Source organism: Seriola lalandi, unplaced genomic scaffold, assembly GCF_002814215.2.
Source record: "Seriola lalandi dorsalis isolate HSWRI2012SDOR001 ecotype SW California unplaced genomic scaffold, Sedor1 jcf7180002054769, whole genome shotgun sequence".
Lineage (NCBI taxonomy): Eukaryota > Metazoa > Chordata > Actinopteri > Carangiformes > Carangidae > Seriola > Seriola lalandi.
The window spans coordinates 360,035-386,071 of NW_019525322.1; the positions used below are offsets into that span (position 1 = coordinate 360,035).

At 42.3% G+C, this 26,037-nt stretch overlaps 1 protein-coding gene across 5 annotated transcripts in view; it reads left to right on the forward strand.

Moving 5' to 3' along the window:
• ehbp1 (EH domain binding protein 1) overlaps positions 1–26,037 on the forward strand; it is a 136,374-nt gene that overhangs the window by 92,950 nt on the left and 17,387 nt on the right. For 4 of the 5 annotated variants that reach the window (XM_087179030.1, XM_023425303.2, XM_087179031.1 and 1 more), the window contains 3 exons: positions 4,477–4,615; positions 5,321–5,421; positions 8,371–8,494. In XM_087179030.1, coding sequence (XP_087035156.1) covers positions 4,477–4,615; positions 5,321–5,421; positions 8,371–8,494 — 364 coding nt within the window. The remainder of the gene's footprint in view (positions 1–4,476; positions 4,616–5,320; positions 5,422–8,370; positions 8,495–26,037) is intronic. The other variant, XM_023425304.2, reaches the window with a different exon arrangement.

Genomic DNA, 26,037 nt, shown 5'->3' on the forward strand with positions numbered 1-26,037 from the left:
CAGTAGAAGCAAAACCCTCTGTGCTTATGGCGACACAGGGTGTCTTTGATCATCAATTCACATAAACACCCTCTTGTGTTCAAAGCCTAAAAGGCTTAGTCCTTTATGGCCAGAAGAGTGTGTATGTGTGCGTGTTCCCACTTGACCCTCGCAGAAGTAGAATCACCGTTTGATTGACTCGAAACCAAATGTGAAACACTTTACCCGAAAGTGTTTACATTCAGTTTCTTGCTCTGACCAATATTTGACCTTTGATTCTCGTCAGATCTCCGGTCTGCAACTTATAGACCATCGGTGTATAAAGGTGGGCGGGGCTTCTATTTAACAGCTGATCATATTTTCAAACATACTACTTGGCTACCATGACATAATTCAATATGGTTTCGAATACATTTTTAACTTTGAACTAGAGATTTTGTTACTGGTTTGACTTGTTTAGAATAATCTGTCAATACTAGTTGATGAACTACATCAGCTAATCAGCTAATTATCACCCGCTTGTTGTAAAGCTAACAATCATTTTAGGATTGAATCCGCAACAGGTACAAGTCTTCTGTCATGTATCAAAAAAATAATATAGTATATACTATATGTATATTATAGTATTTCTATAGTTGTTTTATTGGGTTGTTAAGAAATACCAATAATTCAAAGATCATTTCATAAAGTGCTGAATTTTTCTAACATTTAATTCGTATCCTAAATTACAAAAGTCTTCTATATCACGCTATTTAATTTTTCACACAAGAACTACCTTTTCTCTGAAGTCTTTTTCCATTTGTATAGCTGTTGTTGTTTGCAGTTAGCCAGTATTTGCACTCAGCTAGCTCTTTATTTTACCTCCATGTTGGTGCCATTAATGTTTCACAGTGTGATATAAATGTGAAGCTGCACCAAATGAAAATACACTCAACACAACTAAACCAAATCACTTGTGTCTTAAGCTCTTTACAGTTGATGGGTGCACATGTACATAAATGTGTCTGTGTGTATGCAGATGTCACTTTACTTCTTCTGTCCTTTAAAAAAAAAAAATAGAAACTGTCTTGTCCCAAGAGGATTGAGCATCCCAAAAGTCCTTCAGGCGGGTGGAACGACCTGCAGGAACATCACACGCACACACACACACACACAACACACACACACACACACACACTCACCCTCTCATTAGTGATTGTGTGTATGCGCAGCCTCGGTGGCGCACGATAAGGGCATGCGACGCTCAGCAGACTGCAACATTAGTCACGCAGCCCCCTGCATGCACATTCACAGACTCGCACACACCAAAAGCACTGAATCACCACGGCCACAGCTTACCACAGCGATGATAGCAGCGATAAGAGAAAGAGAGAGAGAGAGAGGGTGAAAGACAGAGAGTAAGATGGGAGGAGGGAGGGGACAATCCAATATCTGTTTGTCCCAGAGCCTAAAAGAGAGATGAAGGGGTAGCCAAGTGGGCAGGTGTTCTTTTTGTGTGTGTGTGTGTGTGTGTGTGTGTGTGTGTGTGTGAGAGAAAGAGAGAGACTGAGAGGGAAAGACATTGTATAGTTAGTTTTTAAGAAGGTGTTAAAGGCCAGTGGAGCTGCTGTCTTCGATCAGCGTCATTTTGGTGTGTTCATGTGTGGTGTTCATCAAGGTCCAGTTGTAACGTGGCAGCAGTTTAACCTTGAAGCAGTAGCTGTTTAACCTCTGGTTGTAGTCCAGTGAACAAGTCAGATCCACAACAGTTAAACAATAAGTGATAATTGGGTGGACAGCCTCGGTGTCCTAATCAGTCTCCTCAGGGATTTAGTCTGTTGTTAAATAAACAGTTCGCTGTAGATACTGCAGAGGCTTGCACTTTTTACCAGTCACTAAACTAAACATATAAAAACAAATCCTTCTCATGAAAATATGACAAGGACCACAACATTAATCCAATAAATCCTTTGACATCCAATTATCAGTGATTGTTACACTTTTCCTATAAACAAGCAGATTAAATATTCAGAAAATCAACCACTTGATGGATTCCTGTCCGCAGCAACTTCTAGGACCCTGAATGCATCATGTGATGAGTGGGAGGCTGAAGTTGAAATCATGCTCAGAAGTTAACAGTGTTTTAGTTGCTCTACCTATGTGACACCTATGTGTTACACACACACCATTTAGGTGAAGGATATTTATTGTGTAACATTTGTTGTAGTGAGTTAGTACATTTCCACATACCTGGGGATGATGTTCTTGTGGTTCTTTGATACTTTTTGGGAGCTGCAGTTACAGATTATATGTCGTTGTGATTTAAGCAGAGAACCCAGTTCACTCAGAGCAAAGCAGGCAATTCACATCACATCGCATGATGTTTGTGTATTTATGGGGTTGAGGAGAGCTGAATGTAAGGTTTAGATTATGGAGAACCTGCAAGTGGATAAATTACACTGCAAAAAATATCCATCTTAACAAATCTGTTCAAAAGCAGAAGGCAAACATATTTGATATTATTTGTTTAGAGAAATCATTATCACATTATTTTTCCTTTGGAATTAAATGAAGATAAATAAGAGCACCAGGTAATTACCACATGGGGGATGTTCACTATTAAAAATGTTAAGTTAGCAATTAAACATGAAATGACAAAGGTCTGAGACTGATCATCATTTACTGGAGGTACCGTGAATATAAGTATTGATTCTGGATTGAGTGTTTGATGCTAGTGGACGGTAAAAGATGATTAATCAGTCGGGAAAACTGCATCAATTCTGTGAGAGTAACTATGATCAGACCCTCTGACGCAGGTGTGGCTCAGTGAGGGTGTTTGTTTCCTTGATGACGTAGTTCATGACGTAGGTGACTGTTGCCTGCCTCTTTTCATCTAGTAACTAGTTCAGATATGACTTCTTTTACCAAACCCTCATTTGATTATCAACTTTTTATCCACTAAAAGTTCTTTACAAAGTGTCACTCGGGACCGTAACATTAACATTAACGGAAACCAGAACAACACATTTTTGTGATTGTCACTTTTCAGTGAAAGATGAAGAGATTCAGTTTTTAGGAAGTAAGTAAAAAGCATCAGACGCTACTTAGCAGTGTAACGAGAGGAGATTTTTACCTGCCAGTGTTTCACTTCCTCACTTTTCTCACAGTCAGGAAGTGAAATTTACTCTCTGCTCTTTTGGATTGTCTTGGTGCTGCCCTGAAGGTTGACATGCACACACACACACACACACACACACACACACACACACAAACAGAAGCGCTTCCACACATCCAAGCTCTGGCCTTATGTTTTAAAATGTTTAATTGGGCATTTTGTACATAGCACCTCATAAATAAATTTGCCTCGATTTGACTTGACGTGAGGTTTTAAGTGGCTGGTAGAAGCCGACAGACTAATAGACAAAACAAGTGAGAACAGACTAATTGCTGACATTGTTTTTGAAAGTCAATAATCTGAAGCTAAACTAACAACTCCCCGTCTGCAGCGTCTTCCCCGCCCACACTGTCTCTATTAGTCGTCCTTGCTCTGCTTGACTATCTCCCTCTGTCTCAAGCAGTGGAACATGTTTGCCCTAATTGTCGACTTTATTACATGTTTCGCCGTCTTATTAACGTTGCCACAACGTCAATCTTAGCCCGAGTCGGTTTCTTTTCCACTCGGCTTGGCATATTTGGAGGCCTGGTAATAAAACATTTCTGCATGCCGTTTCTTGATAGTGGGAGAAGCGAGCGTGTAGCTTTTTAACACATGTTCACTTTGAAAACAATAGCGTTTTTTTGCATTTTGCATAATCTGAATATATTTTCTGGCTCGGGGTTTTGTTGAAAGTCAAGTTAATTGCCTCCTTTTTGTCTCTCTCATGAGTGAGGGAGAGTGTGTGTGTGTGTGTGTGTGTGTGTGTGTGTGTGTGAGAGAGAGAGAGAGAGAGGTGTTCAACAACAATGTAGCTAACATCAACTTCTACCAGATTTATCTCATGGCCTTGTCAGTAGGTGTGTTTACATGTGTGAGTGTGTGGTTTTGGTCACAATAATCACACAGCAGCTGTGAAATCCTTAAACGGCTGCCTAATAAAAGCTTGAGAGCAGATCTAAGTGGCTGGTAGAGGCTGACAGGATAATACACAGGGTGTGAAGAGGGAGAAGACTAATTGCTGACGTTTTTTAAAGTCAGTAATTTGAAGTTTAACCAACTACTCCATCCGTGTGTGTGTGTGTGTTTTCTGCCTGCTGTGCTTGTGTGTTGTTTGTAGATCATCTGTCTTTGTGTTCTTCCTGATGTTGAATTTATTCATTGATTAGCGTTTTTTCACATTTCTCAACGTCATCTTTTACATGAGAGGGTGACTGAGAGTGCAGCATCAAAAATAGCTGAGATTTCTTGATGAATATGTTTACAAATAACCATCAAATGCACCAAAATATGTTCCTGCGACATATAGTACCAACAGATTAGTACTTGTTGAGACTGAACGCACGTTTTCCTCTGTGTGACAGAATAACGCCGAGGAGCTGCGAGCAGAGCGGCTGCGCAGAGCAACAGAAAAGTTGCGCAGCCCCGTCGTCTTCAGCAAGGACTCTGCAGTCCGGAAAACACAGCTGAAGTCCTTCAGCCAATACGTGGAGAGCAGACCAGGTGGGGGACAACACAACACAAGCACACATACATACACACAATGCATACAGTATTTACCCAGGGAGGTATGTTTGCACACACTAACACTTGGCTCACATACATCCAGGTCACGCCTGAGAGCAGGGACGTGCGGACATTTTGACAAGCAGGGGCTCAGTTCTGAAAAAAATGATTCACCTGTTCATTGTCTGCTGCTTTGAAACCAGCTTTCCAAAGAAACCCTTCTTTAATTTTCTTTACTTTAGTTTAACAACCAACAGTTAAACTCTCAGGTTATCTGTTGCAGCATGATCATTTCCTCAAGTCTTTATACACATTTCAAGATTTCACTGCAAACATGCTTTTAAGTTTTATACGGAAAAAGTAAAGTAACTCTTTGGCTCGGTCAAAGAAATGAAGGCTGTAATCGTCATTGATTCTTAAACAGGAGCATAGCAGATTTTCTTAAAGACACCTTCTTAAGAATATCAGCATCAGCTGCAGTAAACACATGAAAAAAGTAGAAATGAGTGTATTAATATTTTTTTCAAAATGGAAATTTCCACCTCACTGACTCCACCACCAATATTGCACTGTGAGTGTGTTAAACAACATTTATATGCAAGGACAGATCACTGACAACCAAGTGTAAATCCTCACCTTCTATGTGCATTTTAATTTGAAACCAGATTGTTTCCTCGCTAACATCTGTCCATCTCCCTCCAGAGGTGAAGAGACAAAAGTCTATTCCTGAGGATCTGAAGAAGGCTGAGGAGGATAGAGGTTCACCGACAGAGATCGATATTCGTAGACCATTTGAAGAGGAGGTTTGTCCCCATTTCTTTTTTCCTACTAAATCATGCTTCTGTTTACAAAGAGATACAGGTGAATAGACACAAAACTTTATCCCACCTGCAGCAACTGACGGGAAAAGCAGAAGAAAGTTTTAAAATCTTTACCAAAAAAATGAGTTCTGTGAGTTTTCTTTAGGTTTGCTTTGCCTGAAGCCGTCGCCTCATGAAGTCTGTAATGGACAGATGATCAAGTCTGAGAAAAAATGGCAAAGTGAAAGAGGGGTGGGGGGGTGTAAGGGGTCAGAAGTGAGGTTATGTCTCTTAATTGCTCCCTCTTGGCCTTTTTTTATTTCCTATTAGTCAGCTCTCTTTCTGTCTCTCCTGTCTTGTCTTAGATAAATCTGTCCTCTCCCATCTCCTCCTCTTCACCTTGTCCACCTCTCACACACTCGCACTCTCTCTGCTGTCCTCTCTTCTCTGCACAGACATCTAAGTATTGATCTAACAGACTGCCGTTTTAATTATAATAATGGTAGATATCAGCCTCTCTGCCATTCAGAGGTGCATGTGTGTGTCTCGGAAAAAGAAATTGTGAGCCAGCGTGTCCTTCAAGTCTATACACAAGCTCGCACTCTCTTCTCAGCGTGTGTTTGAACTGTGTGTGTACAAAGAGCGTGTCTATAAGAATGCTATTATTTCAATGAGCGTGGATGCGAGTGTGCGTGCCACTGGAGACCATGGGGTGAATCTTTCTTCCCAAGCAGCCCTCTCCTACCCTCGACCCTGCACCCTCCACCCCAGTCCTGTGTGCACACACACACTCACTCTCACACACACCCTCCTCCTCCCAGTGCCTGGGCCCCAGGGTTAATGGGTGTTCAACCTTTCCATTATCCCGATCAGCCAAGAATTACCTGCTGAATGATGTTTGCATTAATATAATATATATGGTAATTTCCCTCCTCTTAATTACGGCTGGGCTGAGCGCGGCAAGGGGAGTGGGCTGATCATGTGTAAAATTGATTTGCCAAGGAAAAATATGGTGATAGAGCGAGAGCGCGCAAGGAGGAGGAGGAGGAGGAGGAGGGAGTTGGGGCGGTGGGCTGCTGGGAGCCAACGCACACATACACACACTTGCACAAATCACATGTGCACAGAGTCACACAGATGCACACACTCACACACTGGAAAGAGCACAGGAAAAAGTGCTGGCCTGGGTGGAATGAAATAAAAACTTTCTCTCTCTCCTGCTCACTAGTTCTCCTTCCCATTAAGAAAAATGAAGTGCATCAGCAATAAAATGGAGATATTTTTCGGATGCATCCTCAGTGGTGAATTTGAATAAACATTTTCCTCACTCAGAGGAGTTTCTCTGGAGAATAGCAAGTAGCCAGGAGACAGAGGTGAAGAGGGGTCAGAAATGGACTGTGTATTAAGTACTTATGGTTATAGAGTGACGTGTGTGTGTGTGTGTGTGTGTGTGTGTGTGTGTGTGTGTGTTACAGAGATCTTAATGTAAGGTTTAGTTTAAAAAATAATAAATTAGCAGTTAAACATGAAATGACAAAGGTCAGTGACTGATCATTATTTGCTGGATGCACCATGATATAAGTATTGATTCTGGATTGAGCACTAACTCTTATCCAATATAAGGTAAAAGTGATGTTAGGGATATTACCGATTAATCCATAAATAATCCATAATAAAAAACTGCATCATCAGCAGCTATGATCAGACCCTCTGATGCAGGTACGGCACAGTAAAGGTGTGTGTTACCTCGATGACGTAAGATGTCTGAGTTCATGAAGTAAGCGCCTGTCGCCTGCCTCTCTTAAGTAATTAGTTCAGCTGCGCCTCCTGCTTCTTTTACCCGTCCCTCCATCTCATTATCAACTCTTGCAAAATTGGTTCTCATGATTTCACCAACAACGACTTAAAGTGAACAGAGGACACACAACAACCAATGCCCAAACACATGAATACACACATTCCTAAATAAAAAACATTTACATCTGTTGTCAGGAGCCTGAGCTAACCGTTTTTCTACTTGATCACATTGTCAGGCACCACTACGGTCCCTCTCGTTTTTACAAGAATGAGCTGCCTTCAAGTTTCCTACATGTTTAGTCTCATGTAATTAATGTCACACTGTCAAACCTGCGAGTTAACATGAATTATTATGTTTGTTTGATGAGCAGCGACGTTTTGTTCTGTTTACTTTATGCTTCAAATAATTGTTTTAAAGTGTTAATTTTATTTATGATTCAGATTCCTAATTTACTATTAATGTTGAGAAACAAGTATTTCTTTTTTTTTTTTGTTTTATGTAAATCAATTATTGATAAGTGACCAATGATCAGTTAAGGAAACTGCTTTAAATTTGCATTCCAAAGTGTTACCTTGATAGTTTGGTGTGAATAAAGATTCACTTGAATATGTCTTCATTCACAGCACTCTAATCCAGTTATTTAGAGCTTTGCTGTTCTTTTTAAAATAAAAATTATAAATAAAAATATAATACAGCTATAAAGTGGTTTTGAAGATGAAGAGAGGAACTGAGAAACGCCAAACAAAGCTCAGATGAAACGAGAGGCAGCAACAGTTACTCTCGAGCTGTATGAATAATCTGTTGTGAAATTAAACTCTTTTCTGGGGAAATTCTCTTTTGTTTTTGTTTTTTCCAGGAAAGATTTATAGACACTGCACATCTGTTCAGACATTTTCACTCTCCTCCTCCCTCTGCTTTATTTCTTCTCTTTTTTTATACCCTCATCACCTTTTTTGCTTCTTTCCATCTCTGTATTTCTCTCTTCTCCCTTTCTGTCTCATCCCCCCATCCTTTTTTTCCCCTCTGTCTCTGTTTAATGCCGTATCGCACTTCTCTTCCTTTTCTCTCATAACCATTCTCTCTCTCTTTCTCTCTCTCTCTCTCTCTCTCCCTCTCTCTCTCTCTCTCACACTCACTCTCTCTCTGGTTGACAGAAGGCGTTCAAAGACACCAGTCAGTATGTGGTTGGGGAGCTGTCTGCGCTGGAGAGCGAGCAGAGGCACATAGACGCCCGAGCAGCTCGCGTGGAGAAGAGGCTGCGCTATCTCATGGACACAGGTACCCCAAGCCCAATTACACTGGAAAAACTGTTTTGGCAAATTGAGCGTACGCACGCACATACACACGCATGTACACTTGGGGAGTTTGTGTGTGTGTGTGTATTTATGTGTGCGTTTGTGTGAGAGAGAATCTTTGAAGCCCCCCACCCCCTCCCTCCCTCTCCCCTCTCGGTTGAATGTTGAGCGACGGAGCGCTGGGTGGATATGAAAGGAGGGGATGGGGGTGGGGGGGGTGAGGGTGAGGGAGGAGGAGGAGGTGGAGAAGGGAGGGGAAGGGTGGGTGGGGAGGGAGAGTGCGGGGTAGTGTGTCTCGGGGATGGGAGAAGAAGGGAGACCTCTCTGGGCTGGGGTGATAAGGGAGCCCTTCATGGGGGAAACGATAACTGGGTGCGATAGCGGAGCCCCAGCCGAAGTCTCCGCTGCAGCCGTTTGCCAGCTGCGGCCCCAGCCAGCCAGCCTCCACACTATTGAACAGTGCGCTCAGCCATGCACAGCTACACACATACACACACATACACCCTCCTTCCCCTAGTACATATCTGGCCTTCATTGATATGCTGTATAAGGAAAGACGGGGGTGAGTTAAAGGGAGGAGAGAGGGAGAGGCAAAGAAATGTTTAAAAAAAAAAAAAAAAAAAAAACACGGCAACACAACATGAGCACTGACACAGTTCACAAATCCACGACAGACACACACAAATGCTTACACACCCGTGCATACAAAGTGCAATCTGGTTTGGCGTACGGAGCCGGATTCGGAAGGTTTTTATTTAAGATTTGGCCGAGGGTAAAGCCTTGTTAAGACATGAGACACTGTGCCGAGCCAAAAGAGGGGCCTTGGCTCCGTTAAGTCCCTAACTGAAATTGGAGAATAGCTTCCCATTTGTGATACTAAACCGTCCCGTTCCTCACTCAAGAATTCGGTTGGAGGAAAAAATAAATATATAAATAAAAAAACCTGGTCCCGGGAAGTGTTAAATTTTGATGTTTGCAAATGTTCTGAAAGTGTAGGTGCAGTATTCGCTGCAGTAATTTAGTAGCAGCTCTCATGCTCTGTCTGATATATCAGCACCTAACTTGGTGGATTTATCCCCCAAAATCCTAAAAAAAAGCAACACAGGGGAGGATAGAAGAGGAGGTTTTAGAAAAGGAAACTGGGGCGGTGGGATTTGCGCTCACCTTCTCCATCCTATTTGGGTTCTGATATCGAGACTATCTCTCCTCTGTTTGTTGTGTTCGCTTTCCTCCTTTTTGCCTCCCTCCCTGCCTCTGTGCCCTCTTCCCCCGTTGGAGCGCATGCCATTGTGTCAATCTGAAGGGCTGTTTTTCCTTCTTCCTCTTCGCCCACTGATAAAGCAGCCGCTAGCCAGCAAGACGCCAGGTTATTTACTTCCAAACACCTTCAGCCATAAAGATTTCTCTTTATATAGTTGTATAAATATACCTGTGGTCCCATCGTGAAAAATAGGATTCACCAGAAAAGGAAGAGGGCGACAACAGGGAAGGCGAGGACAAAATAAAAAAAGGGATATCAGGAAAAAAGAAATTCACCTTGGTTGCTTTTCACCCTCTTATAACATCAGTGGGGAATGAAATTGAGAAAAGGTGGTTTCAACAAGTCAACACACTGACTACTGGGTGATGTAGTACAGTGTGTATATATATATATATATATATATATATATATATACACACACACACACACACACAGTATATATGTGTGCGTTGTAAACTAGAAAACTATGACATTGTTCATGTGCCACATTTGGTCAGTAATGAAACATGTACAACATCTGTATGTTGGGAGGACGGTGCTCAGCTGTGAGACATCCTTCAGTATTTAGGGCACCCTCAAATTGGCATCAATTCCACACTGGCATTGCAGTGCAGCGAGAGGGGGACACCTACCACATGATGCTGAGCACATTGCTCACTTCCTGAAAGTGTATTTCTGTTTCCATATCTCATTTTGCAGCACTTATCCAAGAGACTCATCCAATAGGTTATGGATTGCGCCTTTAGGCCAAGGTCTGGAGGCATCGGAGCGAGATGTGCCAGTGACAGGTGGTCACTAAAGTAACCTTTATCACCTCAGCAACTGAGGTCACCTTTCTATAGGCTGTCATAGATGATAGATATTTCTCTCTGGACCCTGAACGCCTGATTGAAGTGGCGGCTGATTGGCTGTTAGCAAAACATCCGGTATTGATCCATACCATCTGACTGGTGCCTGTACACCTTACAAGGGGACATGGTGAGAATTTACCACCAGCTACCAGCCAATGTTGATGTTTTCTTTTTGTTTGTTTGTTTGTGTGTTTTTTTTTTTTAACTCTGCCAGTCACACTTTTGAAGCCCTGCCAAGGTCTAGAGTTCCTTTTCATTTCCACAATATCTGCTTAGATGTCCAAGTGCCTGGTTTAATTTTGGACCTACAAAGTCCACATAATTTCACAGAATGTTACTTTCTGCAAATCTTGAGCAGCACTTTCCTCGGCTGCCAATAAATGTTCTGGGGAAGACTTCCTATCAAGACGAATTGGCTATAAATCAGCTTGATTAAACTTCAACGGAGCCAATCATCATATAAAAGCCTGTTGTGGGGTCTTTTAGGCGCAGTTCACATGTGTTTGTCAAATGTATTTCTTTGAACATAATGAATATTGATTAATTTTTTGGCTACAGCAGTATCCGGGCGTTTGTATAGTCCAAAAGGATTGTGTGAACTGATGTGTGGTTGTAAAATCCACCACCAGCGTGTATCAGCTGCCTCTACTAGTCCTGCGTCTCAGCCCAAAGTAACCAAAGACTAAATACAGTTTGTCTTGTCTGTACTGGTGCTACACATGAGAACAGCCTCAGTTCAAACTCTTTTTACTGATGTTTTCTTTAAGCCGGGCTGTCATCAACCTTCACACCTCTCTTTTTGTGACTTCAGTGAAGGAGGACACACAAAGAACAACCTCTCAGCCAATCCACTGTCAACTTTAATTCCTTTCCTCACCCAAACCAAAGCGTGTGCTTATGAAATACAACACAAAAACAAACTTGAGACGGCAGTTGAGCTTCTCTGTGAAGGGCTTTCTAGACAAAAGTTTGGATGGAAATAAAATCTGACACAACCATCCAGTACTTTAATTGAGCACGAGTTCAGATGTGATCTCAGAAAAAGATGATATAATAAACTTGAAAATGTGAAACTTGAGGGAAGATTACGTCGACTTAAGATGAAAGAGAGAGGAGGTTGTAGCTACTAATCATGTATTGAGAGATTTACAGATCCTTTACTGATCAGCTTCTTTTAGAATTAGGTGCATGTATTAAATGTGTCATCAACAGTTTCCACGTTAACACTTTTGGATTCAGCCATATTTCTTGATGCGGTGTATGCGTGTAGCTTCTCCCCAGAACTGTGAGCAGTTTGTTCTTAGACGCAGAGCCCGCTCTCTAAGCAGGGTGGCTGTGCCGAGCAGCCATAGCAGCACATACGATCATATGATTCAGACCTCTCGAGGTAAGTTTGGGTGAGCTCAGTGTGCAGTGGTGCTGTGGTAGCACACAGCACTGCAGGACTGATGGGCAGATGTGAACAGACAGACCGACTGACCCATGACTGATTGTTCATCTCTCTGCTCCACCAGCAGAAAGCCTGGGAAGATCCACTGTGCTCTGCTGGTCCTCAATATGCCTTTCTTTGATATCACATGCTTTTGCTTTGTCATTCCTGCAACCTTTTCTTTCTTCTCTCTCTCTATAAACACAGTTTGTCATGTTGCTCACACATGCATGTATAATATTCCCCACATGGAATCAGCCCCTTTAAAAAAAAATCTTTTATTAAAATTCTTCCCATTTTAAGCAACTTATCCTGTCACGTCTTTGTTTTTCTGCTTTCTAAATCAGTATTCTCTTTTTTTCTTCTTTCTTTTTATGTCTCCTCTCTGCTTCTCTGCATCACTTTATATTTGCTCTGTTCCTTTTTATCCCTGTGAATCTCTATTTCTCCTTCCCTCCTCTCACCCTTGCTCCCCCTTGTCTCCCTCTTTTTTCACACATTTCCTCTCCTCCCCCCTCTCTCCCCTAGTTTGGGCACAATGCAGCTTTCTGCGGCATTTTCTATTACGCCACAGCCCTCCCCAGATGAATCCAAAGTAATTGGGGTGGTTAATTTATTTACTCAGAGGCAGTTCACAGCACATTAAATAATAGAGATAATTGAACAAGAATTGTCAAGTGTCTTCTGATATCAGACACATTACAGGAGGGAGTGTGCATAAAACTCCATTTCTATGCCCCCATTGTTTATGGTAATTAAGTACACAGATTTATTCCTTGGTTGCCTTCCAAGCTTATGGCAAGCGCCATTGTTGTCTTCTATTAATATGTAATCAGTAAATAGTTTAATTTTCTAATCTGCGGTTGGAGAATTCACTTTCTAACAACTCTTAATTACTGCTGGGCTCTAATGAGTCTCGCCATGCTGACGCAGCCAGCCAATCAGAGGCCAGGCCCGGGTCGGGGGGGAATTTGAATTCCTGCGACGCCCCCCCCTCGACTAATGAACTTGTTATTCTTGCACCACTGGGAGCACTGTCCTTCACACATGCAACATTAGGAGAACGTTCACCTCCTGCAACAGACAGATTATTTATAGGAGTTTATTGATTTTATGAGAAGATTATTTGTGCATTTGAACAGAGGCTGTGTATTCATTACATATACATCATTGGTTTTGACTGTTATTATTACATGGCTGTATTTACAGTGGTGTGTTATGAAAGTTTCATTAAAGTGTCATACAACCTTTGCACACAGTGCTATAAGAACAGTTTGCACAGAATGCAAAGCTTGAACTTTTTAAGTGTTTTATTCTATTGTGATCTTTAGTAAAATTAAGATACCATTCATCATTTGTGTGATTCTACTGATGCATTAAATGCCTCTGACCTTGGCATTGTTATTTTTCTAAAGGTATTGTTGCACAAAAAAAACATATCAAACTCTCCTTATTGAAAATTCAGCTTGAGGTATGAAGAAGCATTCAAATGCATCATGTAGCCTTCGCAGAAAATCCCTTTGCCCCTGTTTGAATATATCTCAACCACCCCCTACCTGGCCTCTGCACCTATTTACACACACCTCCCATTTCAAATAGCTATATAACCTGCAACAATGGACGCAATTATCCAAATAATGGCACTTAGCCGCACCGCAAAGCTGCCCCTCACCTACTGCGCATTTGATAAGAGATAAACAAGCAGAGAGAGGAGAGAATGAGTTTTAGCTCTCCCAGATTAACATATGTTTAAAAATTGCACTCGAAGCCGATAAGATTGACACAGGGTTTTTATGGCGCGCGCTCCTTTAATCTGCCTTTATGTCTGCGAGTCGACGAGAGGAGAATGGCACAAGGAGGGATCCAGCAAGGGCTTAATGTACTTTGCACATGCAGCCTATCCTCCTCAGTATCTGAGGAAGGGACAGACCGGACTGTCAATGCCTTCACACTGGGAAGAGCTACTGGCTGCTTTGACTGGGTCTGTGATTATGTGAAGGACTGCAGAACGGGAGCGGCTTTAATGTCAACCTGTGGCTCTAAATCCCAGTTGTTCAAACTGAAGCCTACAGGCAAATTATTCTCCATTTAATTGTGCTGTTGTTAGTTTTATTTGCCATTGTCAGTTTAAGATCACTACTCTGTGCTACAATAACTGTGAGTTTCTGGAAGATTTTTGGTGCATTTCTAAATCGGTACACAGTTGCATATAACCTGTTATAAAAGTATGAAATTGTTGTGGTAGAAATATTACTCTCATATTGCTTTTAAATTTCTTTTCTTCTTTAAAGGCTAAATTCCAGGCTTGTAATGTTTTCACAGATCCTCTACTTGCACTTCTAACACTAAAGGGCGCTGGGGTTCAGGCATCATTGTCACTGAGTGTGTGTGTGTGTAATGTTTATATTTCCCTAGCATCAAGTCAGCCGGTCTCTCACTCTTTTTCCCATGCCTGTCGTCCTAATCCAGCATTGTGGCAGCATCAGCTTATAGTTTGACTAAAGATTTAAGCTGGGCTACGTGAGTGGCATTGGGACTCTCAAACACACACACAAACACACACACATTCACACGCACACACACATTCGCACATGCACATCAAGAACTGCCTTGTCTCGTCGCAGCAACACAAACAGCGTGTGCAGCTTTAAGTATATTATCAGGACCAGTTCTTTTACAAACGTATTGCTGGAGAAGCTTAACATTAATTATTGTAACTTTGGGCAGATTACATCCGTGCCCGCCTTGTAAGCGCAGGCAGACTCATCTTGACCTCCTATACGAGAGCTTAAAGACACAAGAATGGCATTTTACCAACTTTAATGGGATAACCAGTCTAATCTTTCAGCACTGAGAGAAGAAAAAGTGTTTAGACTATAATACCCTCCCCAGTTCACAGCCTGAAAGATGGAGGGACAGAGGTTTTGGTGTTGGCTTTAATTAGTGTTTACTTTGTTTTTCAGGTGCTTCATTTTACAATTCCCTTTTTCCTCTGTTGTATTCTGTTGGACTTCTTCCGCTTTTGAAAATGAGTAAAGTAACATTTAAGTTTCACACGCGGCTCTCCTCCTGAATCTTCCAATAAAAGTAGATTGGAAAATAAACACAGGCTACGCTGAAGGCTTGACCGCTGTGTGAATTGTGATTGAAATTGTCGAGCAGAGAGATTGCAACTATTGTTTATCCCCAATCACAGACCCAATTCGTAAGCTAAGCTCATGGCAACTGAGATAGACACAGCCAAAAGAAGATGCGTTCCTTTTTTTTCTTTTTCTCTTTTTTTGAAGCCTTTGGTCATTTTCTTGTTGTTGTTGTCAGGGTTACGAAAAGAGCACTCACTTTCAATCGAATGGTTTTGTATTAGACCACAGTGGAATGTGTTTGTGGTCATCTTGAATTCACTTCAGGAGCAAATGCACCGTTCTTCCCTATAGGGAAGGAAAGAAATCTAGGGATCACTCCTTTAAAACCCATTGCTTTTTTCTTGCCTTTGAGGCGACAAAACAAAGGATTTGAGCTTTTTGTTTTGTGTGTGCGTGTGTGCGTGTGTGCGTGTGTGCGTGTGTGCGTGTGTGTGTGTGTGTGTGTGTGTGTGTGTGTGTGTGTGTGTGACTCCAAGGTTCAGCTGGGTCAGAACACAGATTAAACCCTCCTCCTTCCCCCCGACACAGACACACACACATATATACACTCCCATTCCCGCTCATGCCCTTAATCTCCTCGGCCATTTTAATGTTTGAGCAGCAAAACAATTTAATTAGTCATCATGCAAGGACCCTGCACAAGCAACCAATGCTGAGCTCCTACCTCCTTTGCGCTCTCTGCCCCCCCACCCTCCCTCTACTCCCCCACCCTCCAGCCTAACACAGTGACACCACCCTTACTCCCAGATGTGCTCCGCTTCTCTCTTCTTCTTTTTTTTTCTGCCTTCTTTTTTTCCAGCTCGGTGTCAGCCTTTCATACATTCTTTAACAGTGGGGATGAAAGGGGGATTTTTAGGAAGATTAGGGAACGGGATCCTCTAGGCATTGTCTGAGAATCTTCAGATAAAACGAGCTGGGTGGATGGAGTCAACGGGAGGGAGGGAGGGAGGGAGGGAGTTTGTTGCGATGGAGGGGAATGGGGTGTAGCTGCTCGCCACAGCCCAGAGATGTGTGAGTAAAATTTGTTTGTAAACTAGGCAGGAAATATTGTGAGCTTCCTCTCCTCTATCACTTCCTTTATTTTTGTCATATTTCTTTCTGTCTGACTTTCACTTTCTTTCTATATGAGATTATTTTTTGCACTTTTTTGTCGTAATTTTTCTCCTCACTTCCCGTAAATCAGTTAAAGTTTTACTCTTAGGGCCAGGCGCTCCTTCTCTCCTTAGACTGCCAGCGATAGGGCCGATTAACATTTTCAGCAGAGGGGTGAGTAAGTAGGGGGGGGGGGGGGGGGGGGGGGCTGTTGGAAAGAATTGGGAGGTGGACAATGGCCGCTTATGATAATCTGCTCTTTATTGGAGCATCCCGCCAATGCTTTCATCAGCCGCCTCTCTGCCTGAGACCCCATGCAGGAGCCGGTCCAACAAACCATGCTGCAAGCTGCCAAACACATCGTCACACACACAAACACTAAATATACAAGTTCCACATTAACAAACAAACTGAATATGTTCACACACACACACACACACACACACACACACACACACACAGTGGGTACATGCTGCACACTCAGCTACAAAACACACTTTTATTTTTTAGCAGCACAGTAATGCAGTTTGATTGTCTTGTTTTGCTGCTTTTAGCTTAAAACCCTCTTTAATATGAATTTCTCTCAAGGGTTAATCTTTTGGTTTGAAGTGAAGCCGTCACATTTTAATCCACCCGTTTATATTGTCTTGTTTTTTTTCTTACTATAAACTTTATCTTGCTTTTGTCTCTTGCTAGCTCAGATTCACTGGTTATATTTAGTTTTTTAGTGTTTGTATTTATTTATTTGGTTGATTATTATTTAGTTTGCAAACTGCAGCGCAATGACATAATTGAATTTCAACCTTGCAGTCAATTAATCAAGGCTTTCTTATGTTAACTGATGTGGTAGCACTCGACAATGCAGGTTAATGACAGAGGTTTGGCCAGTAATTACACCATTCACTTGCTAACACAGCTGCTCGCCATGCTGCCGTTGTCATCACCCCCCCCTCATACACACTCCTCCCTATTTCCCATTGTAATGAGCACTCCAGGCTACAAATACCAACAGCTGTCTTTCCCAATACATTTCCATTTAAATATCTATTTAAACACAGCAATTTTGCATTTGTGTATTGAATCAAAGCTCAAGCCAGGGCCAGTGGCATTAACAGCCTGATGACGGCGTCAGTTGTAATATTATGTTACTCAACATTCAAAGCGCTGTGTGTTGTTTGACACATTTACACACATATTAGGGAGAATTTATATCAGGGAGCATATTAAAAAGACTCTATTCTTCTTTATATCTAAAGATTTGAACCGTGCAGAATGTTGTTTTTACCAAAATATTTTTTATTGATATAGTGAAGGGGACTGAGCTGTTGGCGTGAAGCAAATCTCTGAGAGGAAGAAGAGACAGACGGGCAGAAAAGATGAGCAAGGAAAGGATGAAGTGATTGTGTAAAAGAGAGAGAGAGAGACGACGGGGAAACAAGTAGTGAATTGCAGCACAGAGATGTAAGAAGGATGACTAATGTTGTTAGCAGGGCCATTACTGGTCCGCAGATTAATTCATTAAGCAAATTCATCGTTCACCTCCCCTCGGCCTCCTGTCACAAGGCGTGTAATATGACACCCCTCAAATTTGTTCTAACATCTACCCCAGGGGGGGTCGTCCTCCCCCCTCCACACATACACACACACACACACACACACACACACCCACCCTCCTCCTCCTTCTCTTTGCTAATGGAGCAGGCGGAGCCACTTATGCTAAAAAGATTGCAGCTGTCTGTCAGCAGGTTGAGGGGGGGTCCTCCACTGGGGGCAATCACTCTCTCTCTCTCTCTCTCTCTCTCTCTCTCTCTCTCACTCACTCACTCACTTTTTCATTCAGAAATGTCTCTACTCTCTTCTCTCTTCTTCCTTTACAAATAAATATAACCGTCTTCTAAGTGGCTTGACTTGTGTTTGTGGGAAAGAGTGAATGACTCTTTTTGTTTTAGCGCGACTTTCTCAAAGATTAAATGATCTCTCAAGATAAGAAGCTGCACACGAACTGTATCAACATAAAATAATCTGAAATCACGAAATATCTTATTTAAGAACGAGTTCCCAAAACTACAAATCTGACCAGACTTTACCAAAAACAATTACGATTTAATACCCATCCCTACTCGTCCAGTGCGTATTCCCCTGAAGCACGTTAAATCTGACTCCTGGCGTGGATCAGAATCCCTACACATTCATGTTGATGTTAGTGTTAAGCTGTCCCGCCATCAATACCATCAACAGGTACTAAGGTTTTCACTAGCACTAAATCAACTTGTGTTTCCCCGCCCCTCTAAGCCCCCCAAATGGTTCACACCTCAGTGTGTGTGTAAACACATACTCGGGGAACTAAGCCACCTGGCTTAACCTTAGCTTAGCCCCACCGAGCCCGGGCTTATCTGCGAGTTTCAACAGTGATTCCATAACACTGCTTTTAGCTCTGTAGCTGCATGTGGCAGAGAGGAAGGCCTCAGTGTTGAGACTTCAGAGATGTGAGTTGACAGTAGAAACGAGTCGCAGTCTGGAAATGATGAAAAGTCAACACAGACTTTTTCCTCACTATGTTTAGGTTACAACTGGAGTCTAATATATTGTGATAAATTTCCACATTCATCTGTATCAGTACAGCAGAACATTTTCTTTAATGTGATAACTGAGCTGTTAGGGGTCTTTCTGGTCATATATCTGGTGAGATGTTGCTGGTCTTTTTTTTTTTATTGATAACTGTGATGAGAGTAAATCATCCAGCTCTTTTCAGGCTGTGTTAATTTAGAAGAATTTTTATAGTAGTTTTATATATTTCATTTGACATGTGTCGCATGTCAAGAGACTAGTCATGTTGTTTTCTCTGGCCTGTTTGCATGTTCCTCTGCACACACTGCTTTTGCACTGAGGCAGAAATGACGCTTCACGTGATCTGTTTGTGTTGAGTTTTGTTAAATTAATCGGGGCAAGTAAAATGATTGTGTTGCTGCTTTTTAAATTGAGTTCAGACTGTTTGTGCAGCAATCAAAACAAACAGGGTTACGATTTTCAGCTCAGACTTTCTCAGACACATTTAACGACGTGAGCGGGATCCAGTTAGATGGCATTGTAGACCCCCTCCTCGTGCGCTCCGAGCTAGCTGCACTGATGATGTAACTCCCTCCTACTCCCCTCCAGCCTGGCCACACTCAAGCAGAGCAGTCAGAGGAGAAAACGAACCCTGGGCCTAACAAATACATGAAGGTTTGGTTTAACTAAATCCCACAGATAATGGCTACTGTGTCAAAGACTGAAGATAGCGGGAGGGGTGGTGGTGGTGGATGGAGGAGGGATTACTCCGGCGTTTTGCATCAGTTGCTTTCTGCTGGGTGGCCCTGCTTGTCAAAAAAAAAAAAAAAAGAAGAAGGGAGAGACGGAGGGAAAGAGAGAAAAGCATTTAACGCGGCACATTGAGAAGAAGAGGGCTCTTAATGCCATCAAAGCAAGGGGAGAAATCAGCCATTAATTTATTCTGGCCCTCACACACACACACACACACACACACACACTCATGCATGCAGACACAGGCACACATGTACACACACATACACACACACACCATATTACACTACTTCTGTTGTTTTCTTCAATTGTTGATCATTTCTGTAACATCTGGTCCACATCAGACTTGGAAGCCCACCTGGACCAAGGTTGACAAAATGTTTCCACTGATCCACTCCCATCTGTGTGTGTGTGTGTGTGTGTGTGTGTGTGTGTGTGTGTGTGTGTGTGAGAAAAAGAGAGAGGGGGAGAGAGTGTATGTGCGCACTCCTTAAATGATTTGTGTGTGGATTGAATTATAGGCCTGACGTGAGGAGAAATTTTTTGCCCTCAGATTGAGCAGGAGGGGCAGATGACTGGGCTATTCATTGGCTGATAAGAACTGATGGAGAGGTTAATAAGCTACACACCCAGGTCATCACAGGCTTTTTACTGGGCTAGAGAGGAGAATGGAGGACGACGATGATGAGAGGTGTGTGTGTGTGTGTGTCTGTCTGTGTGTGTGGTTGTAAGGCGAGCGAGTTGGAAGAAGTGCATCTCTCGAGTATCTGTAGTCTGTACTTTTAACACACCTTTAAAGGTCCCTGAAAGTTCTCTGTCTCACTGAATTAGCAAAACACTGAGTTTTATGCAGGTGAGAGTGTTTGGAGGTTGGTTTGTTGAAGCCGTACGTCGTCACACTGCAGGAACGACAGTTGTTGTACCTATAAATGCATATTGACTCTCGCATTTAACATTCATATACGTTTTTAATTAATGTGTGTTTGTATTTGAACAGTGGGTGAAGTTACCAGGGCAGCAGAGCCAGTCTGAACAGGATAGGATCACATGACAAACCTGCACATACATATATGAGAATATTTAAGTTGCTTTCAGGAAATATGACTTAGAAAGAGAGGAGTTTAAAGATTATTACATTTTGTATTAAAATTAGTGCATTAAGTCAATTTAAACATATTGCAAAAGCAAAATAAAGGCTTTTGTTATTGTCTTTCAAGTCGCATGTGCACAGGATAAAAGCATTTGTGACTTTTCTCTATGATGGTATTTTCCAGGTTGGCAGTGACTGATCTGACCATCCCAGACATGTTGGTAAAATCACTCTGAAGCCTTGTTGTTGCTCCTCCTGCTGCATATCCTCATTTAATTTACCTCCGTCTGGGATGTCCCAGTCGTTGCCTAACAATTCATTTACCGTCTCTTAGTGTGGGTGTATAAACAAGCCAAATTCATTGGTCATTGTGCAGACAGAATTTGGCTGGACACTCAGAACTGAGTGGGACGTTTATGTTTATGTTTGTACTGATAAAGCCCCTGGAACGTGTTCAGCTGCAGCAAAAGCTTCAGTCTCTGTGTAACCAACATCCCAAATGTATACGTAAATCAGCTACAGAAAAACAGTTGTAATGTTAAAGGTAGAATTAGTCCAACAAGTTTCGAGTGAGAGGGAATGTAAAATAATTTTCACTAAGAAAAGAAACAAAAAGAAGAAAAAGTAAGAAAGTAATTTCTGAACAAAGTTGAATTCAGTGCGAGAAAGAAGAATTTAGTGGGTTTTTTTTACGTGTGTCTGTATTAAGCAGTTTCACCACATTTAACACTAAGCCTGCCATGGCTGTCATTCACAAACACAACTCAAGCTACTTTTTTTTTTTTTTTCCCACAATTCCCTTGTGTAACCTGAGGCTAGAGGCAAGCACCCCTACTGAGCAGAAAACAAAACACTCAAACAGAAAAACAGACCTCTCTCTAATCTCTCTTTCCCTCACTCAGTCGCCCTCTCTCTCTCTCTCTCTCTCTCTCTCTCTCTCTCTCTCTCTCTCTCTCTCTCTCTCTCTCTCTCTCTCACATACACAACACTGTCTGTTTTAGCAACGCTGCTGTTGGATACGCAGCCTGGTACAAAAAAAATTCCCTTTACCCCAACTCTGTAATACTTCAAGTCCCTTTCATTAACTTTAACGTTGTTGAGGTGACGCGAACACTGACACAAATAATCACCTGCGGCAGCAGAGAGCAACATGTACCATCTCCACTGAGTCTACAGTTAGAAACAAGCAGCAGAGAAATGTGTTTTAGTGAATTCATCATGCATATACAATTAACTGTAGTGCTGCATTTATATTCTGTGTGACCAGTAACTTGTACAGGATATGCTGTTTGGAGCATCAGTCAAAGTCTACGGGACGTTTTTAAGCCGCTACACCAGTAAACAACAAATATCTTTCTAACGCAAGTTTGTGAATTTGCTTTTCAGCCACTGAGAATCACTGGGACTCAGGACGTACACAAAAAAAGAAGCAGGTAGTTCTGCAGCGTTCACAATATTTAAAGCAAGCGTTCCCTTAATATCTGATCTCTGACATAATAATCGGTATTGTGGGAGCTGAACGAGTAAGGTGAGCCATCTTCAAATGAGTTTTAACAGGTGGAGCTGAGGATGTTTTCCCAGTGAGCATCGCTGCAGGTGTTGCGGTGTTTGATTGAAGAAACTCTCCCACTTTGTGTTGTATCACTGAAGCCTAATAGAAGCCAGCCCCCAAAGGTCCGAGCAAAGGGTCTCATTCTGAAGAAAAGAAAAAAAGACTCAGAGCAGGACCCCGGCATGGGGTCTCTCCTCTCCCCCTTCATACCTCCTCTTGTCCCAGAGCTAATAGGGAGGCACCGGGCGCCTTTCCTGCTCCCTATCACCCACTCACCTTAATAATAAAAGAGAGCCCCCTGTGGAAAGGAGCTAGCATGAGCTGGTGAAGATCACGCTGTTAATAGGATGATGCCTTTTTGCCTTTTGTCATGAGATTATGAACGGGGATAGCCTCTCCTCGCCTCTCCTCTCTGCTCCTCCACTCTTCTTTACTCTTCCCACACACAGCTACAGGCGTCCTGGAGGGCCCCGTTGAGTTGGAGTGGAGACAGGCGTAACCGAGGCTTTGTTCCTCTGCTTGTATGGTAAAAGGCTCACTAATGAAATACCTTTTAGGGGGTATCGGCAGGTGAGCTCCCCAATCAGGCATTTCAGCAAAAACACACACAGGCCTACATACACTCACATATTCTCTGTCTCCTCTCATCTGCCCCCTCTTGCTATATTAATTACCTGAAGTGCTCTGGCCTTGCAAAAAAAAGCTCTCGATTCTGCCGCTCTCCTCCTTCTCTTCATCCAACACGACAGCCACAACGGCCTAAGCTAGCCTAAAGTGCGGGGTGCAACAGAAAAGGGAGGATGATAATAGTAGTAATGAACGCGGGTGACAATAATGAGAAAGGTAATTGAGAAATGGTGTATGGCAGGCCCCCTGATTTTCCTTTTCCAGCCCCAAGCTAAGTGGGGACAGGTTGAAAATCATCTTATTTAGAGCTCAGTTAAATGGTTCTTGTAGAGCGTTGGAGAGAGCGGGGATTTCTGACGCTAAAGCTAAAGCGAGCTGACAAGCATGGAGTGGTGATACAGCGACCTAATGGGTTAGGGTTTAACGTCGCTGTTAGCGTCATAGACTCTGATTTTTTTTATTTTTTTATTTTAATTTCTGATTGACTTTGAATGGCATGGTCAAAACAGCTTGTGCTGTGCTGTTAGGATTATTGTTAAACACCTCAACGCTTCACTGCTGTTCTTTTCTTCTCCAGTCTGCGCACTTTGATTGTTTTCTGCTGTCTGTGTGTCTGCATCGTATGGATGCGAGAAAATCACTCCCTGTAGGACGCACATGCATCCGACACTTGCTTTGTGATCATCAAGCACGTCTGCTTCCATCTTATGTTTACTGTAAAATCCCTGTTACATGTATGTTTGTGTTTGCGTGCGTCTGTGGATTCATGTTGTCTACCTTTTTCTCTTATGTGTGTGTGTGTGTGTGTGTGTGTGTGTCTGAATCCTCCTGGCCTTCTCACCCAGGCTGTGATAGAGACAGGGCGGTCTGGGCTTTAACAGACAGAGGCTGCCTCCACCAGCCCATAGTCTGCCACTCTCTGATAATGTTTATTGATTTGTAGCAAAAACACAATTTGATGGAGAAGGGGGAGGGAGGGAGGGGGGAGGGAGGAGATGTGTGTGAGGGGGAGTGAGTTTAGGAGGAGGAGTGTATTTGTGTGATTGTCACAGCTTGGCTGGTTGCTGCTAGACAGAGAAATACTCCAGGAATGGCATTTGTTTTTTCTCCAATCTGACCCCAATTTATTCCCGTTATTTAATAGTCAGTTAAAGAATCAACTAGTTAAGTATAACTCATTAATGCACATTTAGTTTATTGAATTAAAATGAGAATGTAGAGAGAGTTGAAAGAGGAGAGAGGAGTTAAATTAGGAGTGAGAGAGAGAAAGCTGCGTAAATGACTTCTCTTACGCAAATACACTCTTCATCTCTCTGTACAAGCAACAGAAAGTGTGTGTGTGTGTGTGTGTGTGTGTGTGTGTGTGTGTGTGTGTGTGTGTGTGTTTCTGTATACGTAGGATAGTTAGCACAGGAGACAGAGGAGGTGGGTGTGTTTAAAAGAGGAGGATGAGAGGAGGAAACATATTAGCATGACAAACCTATCTCCTGTGTTTAAAATGGTCTCTGAACTCAAATGTTCAAACAGTGACATGATAGGAGCTGCATACGTGCACTGCACCATCCTGCTCATTAAAAAAGGCTTTGGCAATCCTACTTAACTAACGCTCACAGTTCATCTGCCCCTGAAACAGTGCTCACAACCAGAGCGGCGCGATAACAGCACTCGCTTTTACAGGATATTACAAGCACCAATAATCATCATGATTATTGGTCTCTGTCCAAAATTAACTGTTGGCTCTGAACTAAGAAAACACAGATTATACTATACTAATATATATTTATACAAATATAGGTCCCGCCTCTGCCTCTTTACACAGCCTGTTGAAGGCAGGAATGTTGCGCCTTTATTCTGCCTCGTTCTTCTGTATAAAAGGTAGAAACGCGGGGGGGTGAAATGTTGTTCCACCGTTATTCCGGTAATGGAGGCCTGTGTGAAAATGAGAGCTGGCATGGCGGGACAGACGCCGACGCCATTTGCAGTTTTTGTGTCAAACATCACGCCTCTGACTCCAGGGGACTGACACGCCATCTGAAATCACATATGCCAGCTTTGTTTGTTTCAGTGTAAACAAGCAATATGGAGGGTCTTCTTTACAGCAATACAGAAGGAGTTCTGTGTAAATGTTTGTTTTTGTTTATTCAAACCACAGTCTTCCCCTAACCTTAACCACAGTGCATCTCCTGCCTAAATTTAACCACACGCAGGATTCAGGATGCAAAGTCTCAGGTGCCTCGTACGCCGACAAATTCTGTGCAGCGCGAGAACGCACAGAGCATTTACCTGACGGGAAAAAACATTTCCAGTGAACATAATCCAGGCAGCAGTTTTGACAAATTGCTGTTATATAAATGTTACTGCTAAAACAGACAAGGTTGGGGGTAATTATTAAACATACTTACAAAAAATTTGACAGCTCATGTTTTGTTTTTATGTTTTTATTATGTTTACAGATTAGCATATTATGTGCAGTAGATGTAGCATTTTAAATTAGTACCGTTGTGTCATCATTACCGATGAAAGACTAACTGTCAAGTTAATGGAGAGACAGAAGGAGGTTTTGCAGATGTTGAAGTGCAGCTGTGCTTTGATTTGACTGACTCACGGTCAGTTGACAGTGGCCATCATGGGCTGATAATAATTATTTATCATTGAGGCAGATGAGCTGTTTCTTTTTCCCAGGATAATTGTTCCCCTTATTTAATTAACGAATGACACCTCAGCAGGTATTCATTTCAAACCCAGATTGGCCTCAGTGATTCTTTTTCAATGGCTTCTTCCATTTTACTCATTATTTAAGTTCACACATAATGAATTCAGCAGTTTCATTTCCCATCATCCTACTGACAGAAAGATAGAGCTCCACTGTTAACACACTTAGTAATTAGAAACAAATAATTATGCAGAACCACTTATGACTCTGGAAAAGAACCAATTCACCCCCTCTGCCCCCAAAACTCCCAGTCACAGCCGCTCCTGCGTCTCCTGCTCTCTCCCCTACCTCCGCCTCCTTTGTAAGTTGTAAAGCAAGCAGTGGTTGACAAATGACACCGGTGGAAAAGGCAGTCATTATGCCTCAGTGTGAGAGGAGGATTTTTTTTTTTTTCCTCCTCTTTTCTCTTTTTTTTCTTATTTTACTTTTCTCCTTTTTGCTATCCGGGAGGGGGGAGGGGAAGAGGTG